Genomic DNA, 16,871 nt, shown 5'->3' with positions numbered 1-16,871 from the left:
TCGTGGAACTGATGAGTTGGGAAAACGTGAGCGCAATCTTAAATTCGAGCACTTTTGACAATTGTATTTTTTCTTGAATAGGTAACCAAACTCACAATATAGTTTTCTCATTCAGCCTTCACTGAGAGTTCTGCTGAGTGTGTAAGCTCATCTTAAAACCCCAACCTCCAAAGTTCGGCGATCCATTCCCCCAATTCCCCTACTTTCGGAACATTATAATGATAAAGATAAAGAAAATGAACTCTTTATGGAGGAATCGTCCCCGGCTTTCCCCCTAGTCCAGGTGTTTTTTTTTTTATTATACGCCTCATGAAATATTTACAGGATATAGTTTTTGGCCCCCCTATTTTCCTTAAGATGTTTTATTGTATGTATATTTGTTTTCATTCAATCAAAAATGGCTGTAAAAATCAAAGTTATATATTCTTGTCGGAAGTAATACAATATATTTATATTAAAAGTATCTTATTATATATTATTTGAATAAAACATGAATATTTTTAGTGAATACCAATTACAATTAAATTTTTTTCCACTAATAAAAGACGTTTTCTTTATCTAGGTTTTCTCGAAGCAAAGTGCAGAACTCATCACTTATAGGCCAATCACCAAAAATGTGCTATTTTTTAATTCATTTACGAAAAGGATGTATTAGTTTGTGTTACTAGAAACGGTTTAAAAAGATTAAGACAGCAACGCAAAATAATGAATTATATAATTGAAAACTGTGTTCTAGAAGTGTTGGAAGAAATATGTGTCAAAGGATAAAGTTAATTTTTTAAAATTTCGATACTACCAAATTGAAAGTTTCAGTCATGTACCTTCACAATCGGTTATCACCAGGAAACATTCATCAATTAAAAAACGCGTTTGTATTTTTCTTCGAAAAAAAAATCGTGACAAGGAAAACATATCACACGTACAGACGTAAAAAAAAAGTTTCTACAAGTTTGTGAGAGCAGATGAAAAGATAATTGGTCTAACGAGGGTTGAGGCTTCATGGTTGCGATTGGAGATTTGCGTGAAAATCAAATTTGGTATTATAAAGATTGCTTTACAAGGTTTTCGTTCAAGGGAAACCAAAATCTACAAAACAGCAATTAAGTAGTAGCGAAACGATTAAAAGAAAACACAGCGAATGGTTGGAATACCTTTTAGATATTTAACGAGTACAATGCTTTATTATTACCCATTGAAACTTATACGCGATGATTTCCAAATCGTTGCTCTAAAGAACTTTGTCACGAAATGGCTTTGCATGGCTGCAAGCCTTATCTTTGGTGTATATGAAAAAGAAATTGATTGAGCATTTTGGAGAGGACACACAGTGTCACAGCCAAGAAGGAATAAACGATCTCTTTTCATTGAATATCAACACATTCCATAATTAAATAATATTATGCAAATATGAAAGAAACAGTGATCAATACAGAGTTGGAAAAATAAGTATAATTTCTGTGGGCGTAAAACTCATTAGAGATGCCATCCGAAATATGACAACTTCAACAGACACTTACGACGTTGAATTCAACATTATCAACTTCAGAAGAAACTCTAGCGTTTGTGCCAATATCACAAAAAATGTTATTATCAACACTGAACACCAATGCGATCGATAGCGGCCGGCTTCTGCACAGATTATCTTGGCCTAAAAACGAAAAATATTTGAAAATTTTAAGGAATTATTGCGAAAACGTTATAACAAACGATGGAAAATGATCAAAATTAGTGTTTGATGGTTAAGCTATTCCATCTACAAAAGACATGATGCATGTGAAGATAACAAAAACTGTTGGACCAGAAATCGAATGACATGATCCTAATTAACGCTTAAGAATAATTTATTTTCAATTCCAGAAACAAAAAAGGATTTATAATTGAACTAGAAGCCTGAATGAGAAAGGAGTAACTTCTTTTCATATGCAGAGAATGATTCCGACCTAAAAATATCAAATATCACATTATAATGTGCTGTAACAACAACTACTATTGTTATAGGGGAGGGACACTGATCTACTAATCTTATTACTTCACTACTGCAATGAAAGAAATGAAGATATGTACATGGAAAGCGAACCTAAAGCCCAAAAGGGGGGGGGGATATGTAATGTAACTAAACTTAACAAAATCTTTGGAAACAACTTCTGTAATTCACTTTTGTTTTACCATAACTTCATTAGTTGAGACACCACGTCTAAGCCATTAGGTAAAGGAAAAGCTATTCCACGGAAACTCCAAAATATTAGTGTTCACTTTCAACGTTTGTTTAAAATTTTCTTCTTGTATCAATGGAAGAAATGACGCAGCTGGGGAAAGTGCTATGTGCATTGTATATGGTGACTAACCTAATGATGACATTAACTAACTTCGACACACAACTCTCAAGAAGAAAGTAAACAATAATGCTAGAGTTACGAAGTCCATTAAACCAGAAGAGATTCCTCCAACAAAAGTATCTGTTAAGTTTCATAGTAAAAGTACTTAATTACAGGTATTTGTAAAAAAGTTTTATTACCAAACAGTTGAGTTATAATTATTTGTCGTGTACTGTACATAGGTGTAAATGTTGTTGGGAGTAACAAATTTAAAATAAACTGATTATGGATATGTTCCTAAATGCCCAATTATTCTTTTCTAACACCACAGATCTCCAACCAGTATGGCAAGCCGTTTGTGCCACCTTTAAAGGGAAATGTAATAGGTAATGGTGAAGTTAATCGTAATGGTAAACAGTTAACTAATGGGAAACGAAATGATTGTTTTAATGTGAAACAGGGAAGAAATGCGTACATTACCAAGAGTTTGAAATGCTAATTATTTATTTACACTCAAATTAATGTAATTATACGGCTTTAAGTATGAATTACATCAACCATTACAAATTTATTTGTAAAGGTTTATTTAAAAGAAGAAGTAATAATTTTTTAGACTTTTTCCAATCCCGGAATTAGAATGGTCATTCAATCTTGGTTGTTATTAGGTTTTGTCAGTAGTAACTCGACGATTTCGCCATCTAGGGGTAGGAGATGCGAAAACATTTTGGAATAAATGGTGATCCCCGTAGCGTCACCTATCAGTAGGCAGACAAGGCAGTAGACCAGGCGTTGACAGGCAGTAGCCTGGCAATTGACATTCGTTACTTACTTCTGTTCGGACACGTTTTTCGTTCAAAAGATTTTGTTCTACATTCTGCATTTAATAGTTATCATTTCTGCATATAATTCTTAGTTTCCATTTTTCCGTTCACTTCAATCATGGAGGTATCTCTAGAGAGTTTGCAAAGAAGAGAAAAAGGTTTGATTCGGATAATAACCTTGATGTGTTCAAAACTGGTAAACTTTTATTCTCTTTTCAAAATGCATAAAGAGTAAATGGTACTGTTTTCATGAATTTGCTTTGTTTCGACCCCATACGTTTTTCAATGAAAAAATGAGAAGAAGGAAGTAAAAACGCGAGTTTACCTTTGCTACATCTTTTTCCATGTATAGTGGCAAATATTGTGAATATTGCGGAAGTATTAAAAGGATTTCAAATGGACAACTCCTTATAACCACTATTCCTTCCCCTTATTTCCATGATTATTTCACTAGATAGTCTGCTGGCCGCATACCGAACACCATCTGCATCAATCAAAAATACACAATATGCATAAATATCCATATCGAAATGAATTCAAAAATTTACAAATTTATCAATTCATTTCCCTTTTTGGGTAATTTGTTAAAATATAAGGAATTTACAAGGTTAACTGCCGATCGAGGCATTGTACGAGTCTAAAAACTAAAGACCAGTATTTTCTCTCTCAATATTCCCTAGACGAGAAGTTCACTCCATCAAGGGGATGTATACTAAAACGCCGGGTTCGTCTGAAGCAGCTCAATTCATTTTCGCCGCATTTTCCTTTTTTTAACTCGCTTGGGCAATGGAATTGAAAATCTCTTCAGGCGACTTAAAAATCACAAGGCCAAGTGAATTGGGTAGGTATATACGTACCTTCAATTATAACAGAATCGGCCGTTACGTAGACTCCATTGCTGACCGAGGAATTGGAGAACAATAGGACGTAGCCAATAATGATGTAAACGACACAGTGGGTTTTACTCATCCTGGTGAATTTGGCGCTAGGTGATTAAGAAATTGCATCGGCAAGAGAAGTTTTGTTAACTGTATTAATGAGAGATAAATGCAAAACTTTCCAGTGTAGCGCATACGAAAGTCTTCTCTCAATGTACTAGAGCTCTGATTTTCTTCACAGGTAGTCTGATACTGATTCATTTCACGTTTGTGTTCTAGAATTAGAATTGTTTCGCGTGAAATTCCCTTTCCGAGATATTCACCATTTCATTTTATTTGTTGACGAGAGGCATTTTTTAAAAATCTTACTTGTAGCCTATTAGATGGAAATTAATTTTATTCATAATCAACTCCTCCGGAACTCTGGAACTGAAAATACCGGCCTGAATCCATGGATTACCAGGTGACGACCGAACGAATATATCGGGCCACCACCATCAGCCTGTGACAATGAAATATGAAAAATCTTATCTAAATAATATAATACACTCGTTATCTCGTATACCACGCATAACCTGTGGATTCAAAACTGGATTTTAAAAACTCGTTGAAGAAATGAACATTTATCATAGACGTCAAGATGCAATTTAATAGTATTTGAGACAGTATAGCCAATCGTATGACATTCTTATATTTATGAAAACTCTATAAGAGATGCTGATGCTGGGAATGAACACAAAGGAGACACATTAGCGCCGTTAAATATTTGTTGATTAATTAAATAATTTAATGAATTCTGGTTTTCCCATGTGTTTCTTGATCCAAGGCAAAAATGAAGACACCCTGGTGTATACAGAACGATATTCTGCGCTTGCACATCCTGCAACAATAAAAACATATAGCAGTACAAGTCATATAAAATATTGATATGAGACTGTGTAATTGAACGTAATCGTCTGAATCAACTCATCAAGTCCAAAACTGACTATACCGGCCTGAATCCACGGAGAACCTGGTGTCGATCTAACAAACAGCGGACCACCACTATCACCCTGAAACAATTCAAGCATTTTATTCAATCGATCCGTTAAATAACAATATGCTCTTTTTCATTACGTTGCAGGATCCTATGCCGGGAGATGTGGTGCAGAGCATACTGCTTTATTTGATTACGAATCCCCGCAAGAAGAACAATAAGTAGCTTTTAGCGCATTGAGCCTTGCTAATAACTTCAATTGTAGCTTGCTGTAAGTTAGGTGATAGAGATCCACCTGGATTTCAAACAAAAAGACGAAGACATATACGGTGAAAACTCGTAAATTAATAAATTCGTTAAATTCAAAAATCTCTACATTCAATTGCGATTGTGTACGACTTTCAGACGTCATTTCCCATCCAACTCGCCCTTTGACTGGCGTACTGGTCGTTGGAACTATCTGATGGCAAGGAGACGGGAGATATGGTCGACGTGTAAGTCACGGGTGAGTCCAGCGTCAAAACAGCGACGCCATTTGCCTAGTATGATATGAAACGATAATACAATGAATCTAATTGCGATTTTATGTGCTGTTAAATAACTCACCAAATTGATGTCGGTTAAAAATAACGGATGACGGGCTGCGCTCTTTACCTTTTTAACCACTTGGGCGTCACTGTCAGGGGTCCAAACGTGTATGCTCAATTCTACAGTCAATCGGATAATGTCCCACGGCCAAAGACTAAATATATTAGAAATAAAATTTGTGATGGAAGGATAGAAATTTGCCCCACGAATGATTTAGTTCACCCATAGACACAGTGAGCCGCTGTCAGGACTTTAGTGGGACTAATTAGAGTTAAGCCACATCTGAATTGACCGTCTAGTCTTAGTATCCTCTGTGAAGTGAACCATTTAAGATTAAAAGGCATCTTCTTGATTAAATTATCTTTGAAAAAAATTAAGCTGAGAGAATAACTTACTATACCAGGCCAGGAATTCTTAACAGCTTCTGTTCCACCGATGACTCGATCGTCCTCTACGGTCAACGTTTGTGCCGATCCTGCACCAAAAGTCAATTGTTTGCTAGACGCACTGATGTCATTCTCATTCATTGAAGGTGATTTGATTACTTTAATCAACAAAGCATACGTCAATGAATAGGGCGACATTGATGGATAATGGAATTCTGACTGCAGCAGATCCAAATAAACCGGAGTAGTTGGGATTGTTTCATTCAAACTTCCGTCAGACAAAATAATATCGAGTCTGGTTGGATTCCATCAACAATTTTCGTAAACCTATTTAAATTTTACAGATGTCAATTGATGCTGGGGGAGACTAACAACTTAACGCGAGATCACATGTCTTCCGTCTTCATCTGCGTAGCGACAAATGTTGTACGTGATCGTGGCTCTTGTTTCCATCAGATTATTCAATTAAGGCGACTTCAAATTTGGGTGGAGACCAGCAAGGTTTTTTCCTCCTATTGTGGTGCGCCATCATTCGCCAGTAACCATATATGATGTTACTATTAGACAAACTATGCTGGTCGTATATGTAAGAGAACCTGCTTCAAGTCACGCGGTTAACACGCACATCACAAGCAAGTTTCTTTTTAAATTAATAACGAGTTCTAGGATTCTATATCTGCTTGCTTAAAGAAAGGACTTGCATCGTAACCTTCGCATTTCATTTTTACTTTATTGTTGGGGGAAATAGAAAAACTGCGCTTCGAGAGTATTTGTAATCATCCAAGGCAAAAACAGCTAAAAGTGTATAAGGCGAGTGGATTGAACAGATACGTAGCCTATCTTCAATAATGCCGGAATCATCCGTTACGTCGACTCGATTGCTACCCATGGAATTGGATAACAGAATAATGCTGGAAACAATCAAATAGAGATTTTGTCGTCATCGCAACCATTTTTGCAAAAAAAGAGTTCCCGAGTTCCAAAAGTCTTCTCGGACAATAAGATAAAGTAGCACCTATAGCGACAGTTGAACTGATTTGTAGATTTCAACAGTGATATCAATTTCCTTGTGACGTGTGCATCGAAGAAGCCCGAAGTTTTAAACATCGAGTAAGCTCAATTCTTTATAATACACAAGGACTTTGAACTGCTGCACAGGTTTTATTTCAAGTTTTTTTTTCGAAAACTCGTTTGTTCCCACCAAATATGTATGTGCTATAGTGCAGCAGCCGGCTTAACCGGTTGAGGAGATTTAAAAGCAAATCTTCGAATGGCTCCGACTATAAATACAACGAGCCACTGTCAGTATTTTGGACGGAATGTTAAAATTAGGAGTTTTGACGCATCAGAAATCCCCGTCCAGCCTCTGTCATTTCAAGAACTTAAAATTATGAGAAATAGACACTAAAAAAGTAGTGTAAAATAAACTGTGCATGGTCGAAAGTGACGCCCAAGGCAAGGATTCGGTTAAGCTTCTATTCCACTGACAATTCGATCCTGTTCTAATATAGTGGACGTTTTAGCAGATCCTGCTTTGCTATTCGATTGTCTGCTCGACGCACTACTGGTATTCTCGGGAAATTGTTACTCTAGCCGAGGTAAATGAATGTTCAAAAACAATTCAACAAGGAATGAGATAAACTAATGGATTACACATACGAATTAATGAAAGATACCAACAACACACACATCTACATTGTTGTTCATAGGGAACACCCGGGTTTAAACCGGGGACAATCCGATCTGCAGTCGGATGCTCTACCACTGAGCTATACTCCCCTACTTGCATGAGGTAATGAGTTTAATGAGCTCGAGGAATGCGTCACTAAAATGAAACACGCTAGATTCCACAAGGCGGTTGAACGATCTCGTATTCACCACTGCTAATATCCACCCAAACAAAATTCAAAATGTTAAATTAAAATGAGATCACTTGTCTTCCGTCTTCTGCTCGGGTGGCAAATGTTGTACGTGACTGTGGAACTTGTTTCCATTAGATTATTCAACTGAGGCAACTTCAAAGTTGGGTGGCGACCAGCAAGGTTTATTCCTCCTATTGTGGTGCGTTGGCCAATTGCCATGATATTAACTAGACAAAACGCCAACACAACTTAGTTCACATCACACGTTTAAACACTATATAGCTTAACATGCACAGCAACACTGTTGCTGCAGCAGTTCCTCTTTCAATAAAATTATACGATTTTATGTATTCTCGCTCAAGAAGGAACTTCAAAACGGGTTCATTTATACAATAAGCTTATCGTCGTATTCAAATTTTTAGTTTGTTGAGACAATATATACTACGCTTACACTACGCTTCATGAATCTTTCAAATCAAACAACAGGGAAAGATAAGTTCTAACAAGTGAATAAGGCTAGTGGATTGAACAAGTAGTCTACGCATCTTTAATAAAGAAGGAATCGTCCGTCTTTAAGACTCCATTACTGCCCACAGAGTTGGAAAAACACAGGAGAGAAGAATAAAACTGAAACGACGAAACGAACTGAAAGTTTGAAACTGACGTAACGGTGATGGAGTTGAAAAGACCGACACACCTCCAGAAAGAAAAAACATAGGGACAATGGATTATTTAAGAACATGGCGTCATTTTGGTTCCAACTTTAAAGGGAGAGGAAACAATTTTTCGTTTTTGTTAAAGGAATGGGTGAAGATCAGACAAATGTCCGACTTTGGACTACACGATAGGATTATTATGATTAAAATAATTACTTATATTTCTAAAACAATATACAATAAAATTCGCAAATGTCAAATTGGAAATATGATCAGTGTTGTAATTGTGTCATCATTGCTCGTAGAACAAAAAGCGGTATATAATTTAATTTTTATTGCTTATTACTTGATTGTATGTTGAATGAATTATACGGTAACAGATGTATCTTCATCAAAAGCAAGGTAAATACATTAAGACGACACACAATTGGAACAGCGCCATTTGCAGCGCTTGTTAGTGATAACATCCTTAGGTATTTTTTCGCAATCGATATGATACCAATTCTTGCAGCCTTTGCATTCAACGATTGTTCGGAAACGATCAGGGAAACCGATGTCATCTTCGCTGAAAGGCATTCTGCAATTGCAGAACAATGGGCACCTGTAAAAAGAACTAGGCCTCCAATTGCGGGACTTACGGGATTGAATGGAGGGGAATGGCTCAATTTTTCGGTTGCGACAACACAACAAGAAATGAGCTCGCAAATCGGATTGGTCGTACACAAATTCCGATGGATTTAACTTGAAAACTAGAGCTGTTGCATTTGCAATAGCAAATAGACCGCAGCTGAAACCGTCTTTTTGTTTTTGAACGTTCATTATCGAAACCTTTAATACTTTGTTTTTTTTTCAGGGGAGATTTGAGATACGGTGTAACTGGTGTGCCTGTGGGGCTCGGAACCCATAAGGCTATCGAATATCATGATCCCTTCTTGCTGGCCAAAGCCAGCCGCCGCCACCAACCAGTGATTGTCATTGTCATGAAGTATTTGTATCCAAGTTTTTGAGGTTGACATTGGATATGCAAGTGACTGTCCCCACTGCGAATTGAAAAGTGCGCCAATATCAGGGAATTGGCTCCTATTGAAAATGAAATGGTTTTTAATTTACAGGGGGCTCCAGCTAGTTACTAAAACTATAGGGTTCGGTAAAAAAATAATGAAATCGCCCAGATGGCTTAGAAATACAAAAAATTCGAATTATCGTGCCCGATGATAAGAATGTTTGTGGTCGAGTTTTGCTGTAATACACGATGAATTAACGAACCTTAACATAGCCAAGGCTCCGTTGATATGGTGTGTTCCGAGCCATTCTCTTTCTTGTAAATCCTTTAACCCGTGTTGCTCCAGATATTGGTTGTCCCGAGGGTCAAGAAAAACATTTTCCGCACGATCCTGTAGCTCTTTGCAAATTTCAATTTCTTCAATCTCTTTTGCCACTGCCGATAGTACCGGTGCCACATTTTTTTAATATGGAGCCTATATAATGATAAAAACATTAATTGATATGTTTAATAACTTAAAAAGCTTATTGCTCTTTACCTTCTTTGAAGTTTTAATTTGTAAAATTTCCTTAGCGTCAGCAGACCGATCTTTCTTTACAGCTTTCAAATTGGATTGCGATCTCAACCGATTATTACGAGAACTTTCGAGTGTTACTGCGTTACCAGGTAACGAGATGGGAGATTTAATGTTAGAATTGTGAGATGAATTCAAACTGGTTTGAGATTCAGATTCTACGGGTGAACGTGCCGAAACATTTGAACTGTTTTTTGATCCAACTGGTGAAAAAGAAGTCCTTTTAGGAGGTGACGATACAGATCCTGATCCGAAGGAGAACCGAGCTGCCGAAGTAATTGAAGTGTTCGGAGATGGAACTGGTGACAAGGAAATCCTTTGAGGTGATGCAACAGATTTTGATGCGACTGGGGACCATGCTGTTGCCGGTTAATTGCCAAGTTTTGTCGGGACTGGAAATTTTTTCGTCTTCTCAGCATCTACGTCCAACTTACGTGGTTGCTTTCTACCTGATGTCTTGTCGGCAGCCTTGCGATTGTTTTTCAGTGCCATCGTAGTATTTTTCGGTTTCTTCGTTTCATGGTCAAATGATCCAAGAAAAATTTGGCAACCAATCAAATGGGCACACAAGTCTGTTGCGGGGCATGAGCATTTCAACGCAGAATATTTTTTAGGGATGAGTGTTACGATTCTGTTTTCGCTATAGGTTGTCCTTTTTATGACATATTCTCCTGGACCAACTCTTGTAATCAGGTCATCCTTGTTCAGACGTGAAGCTATCTCATGCTTTGTAAAATCAGCAAAATTGTCTTTTAAATTCTTGTCTTCTCCTGCATTTTGAATTTTCAATTGAATCTAAACAAAAAACAAATAAATAAGTAACAAAATCACAGAAACTAAATTAATTATATGCACCTCTGTTTTGAGCTTTGAATACACTGACATCATCTCCGGCACAATTTCTGATGGCGGTAAACATTTCTCAAACACAGGCTTATCTTTCTCTTTATCATAAAGATAAACCACAACAACCGACAACCACAAAAATGAAAAGCGGGAATGTTTTATAAATTTATGCATGTTGATACCTTGGATAGAGACTTTTTGAGGGTCAGATCTCCCATAGCGTATCTTCCTCTTAGGATTTCTATGTCGTGGTATTGACATAATAATGGGAAGCCTCGAGCAATGACATCAACTGGTCTCTCTTCCCAGTCTTGGAGACGCTTCAAGACGCAGTTAAAAGATTCCGAGGCGTTGGTATCGCCGGTTTCCAACCCATGCAATCGGAGTGTCCACCAACCAATGAAAGCTATTTTTGAGTGTATTTCTTTTTTGTAATAATCCTTAAACGCCTAAAAATACCGATTCGAAAAAATAAGAAAACATTTTTTTAATCTGAGGACAAAATTTGAAAAATGCTGGTAAAGGAACTTACTTGTATCCATTGTTTTCCATCACTCAGGATCTCACTATATCTTTTATGGTATTTCAGCTCCGTTGATTTTTGGAAAAGTGAGCGTAAATCGCTCATATACTGATCTACTTCCTCTCTTTTCGTGATGCCTGAGCGAGACAGTGCTCTTTTAGCATTTTCGAATAGGTGTCCCCAATCTAGATATCGCTGCATGTGAGGAAAATGGGTGCTTATGGCTGACAAAAAAGCATCTTCTCCGTCAGTAGTGATGAAGGTACTATTTGAAGAAACCTGTAAAATTAATTTCTATGAATATAACACGAAGATAATGAATATAAATAATAGTATAGTCTATACCAAAGAAGGAAACCATTCTGCTATTTTTCTGAAAAACGCGTGATGAACATCCATCGTTTTCCTTTCATGCATCATCAATACAAAAGGCTTCACTGGTTCTTGATCAAATTCCAAGTAACGGACTATCAATACGGATACATAAATGTCTCCCAGCTTGAAAGTCGTATCGTACTGGAACCCAAGACTTCCAAGGTCGGGACGATCAATTAAGCCCATAATTTTTGAGGCCAGCGGCTCAAGATAGATCATGCATATGAAATTAGGGTAGGTTTGTATGTGCTTCACAAAGTTAGATTCAACTGCCCCAAAATGTAAATTGTAAAACGCATCGCTACTCAGACGAAATTTTTGTCGTTCCATAGCTTGCGCATTCTGAACTTGTTTTATGTTACGGGGAGCCATTACTAAGTGACGATTTGCTTCTTCAGGAGCTTCGCAAACAAGTTCCTTACATGCATTGCATGGCGCACCTATACGTTGTTTGATTTCCTCTCTAGTTGATTGAGCCGTCATGTGAAGTTTCTGTTTCTTTTATAAAAAATTTGTACAGAGCATGAAGAATATATCGAATATATAGAACCTCCATAATAACCCACGTAATACGCCAGCAGTCAAAATACAAATATAGTTAAAAACGATAACTAAGGCAAAAGGTTTCCCCCAAAAAATATAGTTTGAAAAGACCTACCTTTTTTCACCTTTCGCTCCAATCCTTTTCTCACCAAATGTTCCGAAACTGGAGGCAGAACTTCAATCTTACTCAAGACATTATTTTTTTATAGGCCTATTCAAAGCTATTGCCTATTTATTAACTTTCCGGCTTTCCAAAGTGAATCCCATTTAGCCATGTCCTCTTTTTTCCTTCATTTCTAATTTTACGTCCGCTCTAGAATTTTTCATATTTTGAGTTGAAATCATTTGTTTCAGTTTTATCAAATATTATTCAATAGTTCGGTTTAAAAAGGAGAGAGAACGCATTACACAATACAGAAAAATTTCAAACATTGAGTGCAATTTTATACTATTTGTAACATTTGATTGATTAAATTGTAATTGTGATTCTCCCTTACATTGAAATACCTAAATGAATCCTTTAAAAGAATCATATTTAGCAACAGGCAGTTGACAATACCAAGTAAAAAAATCTGTTGTCGGCTGCTTGTTGCGCGCATATACTTTCTCTCACTTCGCGCGCATAATAGTTTTGAGACGCGCATTTCCCCCATGCAATGCGCGCATTTTAGTGTTTTTACGAGCATTTTCCCTTCGTCCTGCGCGCATTTTAGTGTGGTCGCGCGCAAAATTCCGGAAAATTTTGACGCGCATTTTAGTTTTTTACGCGCAAGAAAAATTCCGCGCATATTAGTAGCCGCGCAAAGCGCAGGCGCGCACGCGCATTTTAGTTACACCCTTGGATCAGAGGGGTTGCAACATAATGAAGACACATGATATCAACATCACTCTCATGATTCAGAATACCTGAATTTTCCATCAACCTACATATTTGAGAAAGAAATGAGTAACCGACAAGAAGCTTAATACTCGTAAAAAGGATGCCATACTGAAATGTGGACTGAATAACGCGAGTGAAATTGTGTGTCATATGGCGGCAAAAGGATTCAATAACGCGTTGGAATTGGCCATGTGTTTCATGATAGGCAAAACTTGAATTGTATGTAAGTGACAAACAGGGTACAAACTTAGAAAATTCATCAATCTTTAAGTGAATACCAAAGCGCCATCTAAGAAAATATGAATAGTAAAATATTTCAATAACATATATGCTATGAGATCTACAGTACTACCTAGATAGTGTGAAACACTCAGAAGTACACCAAACTATGCTGGAAGACGAAAAACCTACATGTAAAATAACAAAATCATGAACATGGAAATTGTATTAATGTAAAATCTGCACAGTCTACAGAATTGAAGAAAGATATTGTATACAACAATTGAGCATGCCAAGAAGTTTTAGAAAGAAATGAGAAGAATATCTAGTTAAAAAATGAATACAAATTTTTCAACAATCTTTCGCATTTTTTTACAGCGTTTAAATATGTTATCTGATCTACAGAATTCCATTGTAGGGAATTTATCCGATAAATTGTAAGAAACGGATGTGTCTCATAAGTCATAAGCTACATACATTAATGAGAAAATGATTGAGTGTATGTGTGTGTGACTGTGTGTACTGTGTAGTGATGAAAAAATGATGACAGCCATTTTAGGAATTCTTTCTGTCAAATGAAGATTCTGTTCACGCTAGATGACGCTATGAGGATCACCATAAATTTTGTGCTCATATTTTTCCATCCTAGATGGCGAAGCCGTCGAATACCTCTTATTTAGTAACAGCGCATTATAAACCTACGATTGAATAAGCCAGATTGAAATGCGAGATTGAACTAATTCTAAATAATTATTAAATGATGTACTAAAATCAATAATAAGTGCATTTGTAATGGTTGGTGTAAATGGTATTTAAAACCTTCATTAAGTTATTGTATTCAATTTCATTATAATTTTCATATTCTAAATAATTTATGACTGGGAATTGTTTGATTTGTTTACCATTAACACTATCATTACGTTTTCCATTAGTTAACTGTTTACCATTACGATTAACTTCACCATTACCTATTATATTTCCCTTTAAAGGTGGCACGAACGGCTTGCCATACACAGATCTCCAACCAGCTCCTAGAGAAATAATGAAAATGATTAAATGTGGTTGTAATGGATCCTGTGACAACAACAGATGTGCCAGTCATCAAAATGGAATAAAATGTACAACTTCATGCTAAAATTGCAAAGGTGTGAGTTTTTTAAATGTTAAAAACCTGGGAAAAAATTAATGGGAACTAAAATGTCCGATTACGGCATTGTCGGATTGGAAAATCCCGACTTTCCGCATTGTGAAATAGGTCTATAGGGTCCTTGCATGAACAAGGGATTCCTTTAAAAAAAATATAATCAGGATCAGTTTTTCACGCTGATTCTCATGGTATTTTTTTTAATTTTTAAAATAATAATTTCCTCCCGTAATCTCTGTTCAAAGTTGAGTTAGGCTTCCCCCCATTTTAAAACGGACCCCACGCCATTTTTGGTGGGCGGTCCTTAAATTGTGATGAATTTTTTTCTTTTCTCCTCCTTTTCACCCTTTTTCGTGCTGCCTATACCCCCTCTTTTGCCCTTAGTGCCTAAAGGCGAAAGTCGAAGAAGGGTGAAAAGGGGGGAAATTCAAAAACTTTCAGGAATTGATTCATTTGACAAGGGGTGCCGATTCTCCGTGACGGCCGGGAACACCACGGTCAACTTGCCACTCGTCCATCTTCAACTCTTCCCATCTTTTTTTGCCCCCCAGCTCACAGTTCCAGCCGGTAAGCACTTGACCTTTTTTCTTTCTCTGTCCGGTGCAGGTAGGACATTTAGTTTGTTTCTCTTGTACACATGATCGTAGACGAGGTGGGGTGTGAAAATGGTGAAAATAGTGGGGGGTTGAAGAACGATTCTCGTCGTCATTTGAATTAACTAGGTTATATAGCAACCACTCGCCTGCAGTCATCGTCTTTTTGACAACAGTCGACTGGATGGGGGGGAGTCTATCGACATAAAAGCACCGGCCCAATAACCAAACACTCACACACACATTCCTTATAGCAACTGTGCGCCGTATATTTTTGAGATAATAGACGGGGGGAGAAGTTGATGTCTGCTGGAATATCAGCCAGTGAAAAAGCCAACAGGGGAGTGTCGGCCGGTAGATTCTATAGTCGTAATAACGGGCGCCAAAATCGTCGATGATGTCCCGAAGAGTGTCTCATATAGAGGCCATCAGGAGCGGCGTGAAAAACTTTGCTCTTTTCATGACGTTATTTTACTCTTTCTTCCACTTACGCCATTCCTCCCGTGTCTGTGTGTGTGTAGGCTGTTGTTCGTTTTTTGTTTGTTTATTTGATGTCGTTGCAATGCCGCTGTTGTCCGGCCTCGTAACCTTTCAGATTAATCTAAAACGGCCTCCGGGTATAGTCAATGTTTCCCCAACACAATAACGGCGTCTATAGAGACACACAAGCTCTATAGAATCAGATAATCAGAATCTAATATTCTGAATAATTCGCATCATGATTAATTCTCCTCTATATTCTGAATAATTCGCCATCAGAATCTCCATTATGCACAAAAAAGCCAAAACACAAGGGGAAATAATATTTACTGATAAAAAGAGAAATCGATAGAATTCCATCGGAGCTGACAAGAGTAGAAAATTTCACATTTGAATGTGTTTCCGTCTCTTGACGAGCCAATTGTGTGTAATGAAAAACGATGAATGTCAAATTGATTGTTTCTCTCTGTTTCGTTCTGACTCAGTGCCTCCACAATAATACGCTTCATCGAAGACAACCGTCACGTCGATCACTGATCCTTACGACGAAGGAGACCAACCCTTTCTCAACTGCATCGTGACTGGAGGTATGTAATCCAGTTTGCTTCTTAATTGGACGTTTTCAGTTCCTCTTAATACTGAACTTGTTTCTTTTTGTTTGAAAACAGGTTGACCTCGTCCAGAGTTGAGCTGGTGGCTGAACGACAAATTAGTGGACCACACTTACATTTCGTCCAAAATATTCTAGTCATCCCAAAAAACTAGAACGACATCATATGTCCCAGTCGATATCATCTATACCAGCATTCTCCATCGTCTCATCATTCCAGACATACCCAGCACACGATTGTTTCCAGCGTCCAATTCCTTCTAAACCGTAAGTGAAAACGGATCATTCCCTTTTTTAATTACTAGTTTAGCAATGATAAATTGTTGTGCAATTGTTGTGCAGTCCGATTTTGCCATTCACATTTGGTGCGTGTCGGAGCGTGAGCGTTCTTTTTTTTCTGTGATAAAAGGGACTATCTGGGGATTGGGCGATGGGTTATTACAGCTAGTGACTAGTTGAAGCTTTGTCAAGGCAACCTTCAAGTCATTTTTGGACGACGTTGTGTTTCTATATGTGTGGTTTTCCCCCCTTTTTTAGTAATATTATTTCGAGGCTATTTTTTTCTTCATTTTTTCTTCATATGATTGGCTTATTTCCCC

General features: G+C 37.2%; 1 protein-coding gene and 1 non-coding gene across 2 annotated transcripts; both read right to left on the bottom strand.

Annotated features, from left to right (window-relative positions):
• Positions 1–5,391: 5,391 nt before the first annotated feature.
• On the bottom strand, positions 5,392–6,162 carry LOC124348699 (brachyurin-like). Its single transcript, XM_046798972.1, has 4 exons — positions 5,974–6,162; positions 5,801–5,889; positions 5,597–5,732; positions 5,392–5,529 (listed from the first exon to the last, which is right to left on the bottom strand). The coding sequence occupies exons 1-4, from the start codon at positions 6,160–6,162 to the stop codon at positions 5,392–5,394; spliced, it is 552 nt and encodes a 183-aa protein (XP_046654928.1).
• A 1,509-nt stretch (positions 6,163–7,671) lies between these two features.
• On the bottom strand, positions 7,672–7,743 carry Trnac-gca. Its single transcript has one exon. It is a non-coding gene; the product is annotated as a tRNA-Cys (tRNA).
• Positions 7,744–16,871: the final 9,128 nt, after the last annotated feature.

Source organism: Daphnia pulicaria, chromosome 7, assembly GCF_021234035.1.
Source record: "Daphnia pulicaria isolate SC F1-1A chromosome 7, SC_F0-13Bv2, whole genome shotgun sequence".
NCBI lineage: Eukaryota > Metazoa > Arthropoda > Branchiopoda > Diplostraca > Daphniidae > Daphnia > Daphnia pulicaria.
This window is presented reverse-complemented; position numbering and strand designations above follow the sequence as displayed.

Bases quoted from the DNA above. Each gene is read 5' to 3' on its own strand.
- LOC124348699 (XM_046798972.1), bottom strand. From the start codon at position 6,162: ATGTCGCCCTATTCATTGACGTATGCTTTGTTGATTAAAGTAATCAAA. The intron at 5,890-5,973 runs GTAAGTTATTCT...TTCACTTCACAG, and splicing joins AGAATTCCTGGCCTGGTATA to AGGATACTAAGACTAGACGG. The intron at 5,530-5,596 runs GTGAGTTATTTA...ATATCATACTAG, and splicing joins TTTTAACCGACATCAATTTG to GCAAATGGCGTCGCTGTTTT.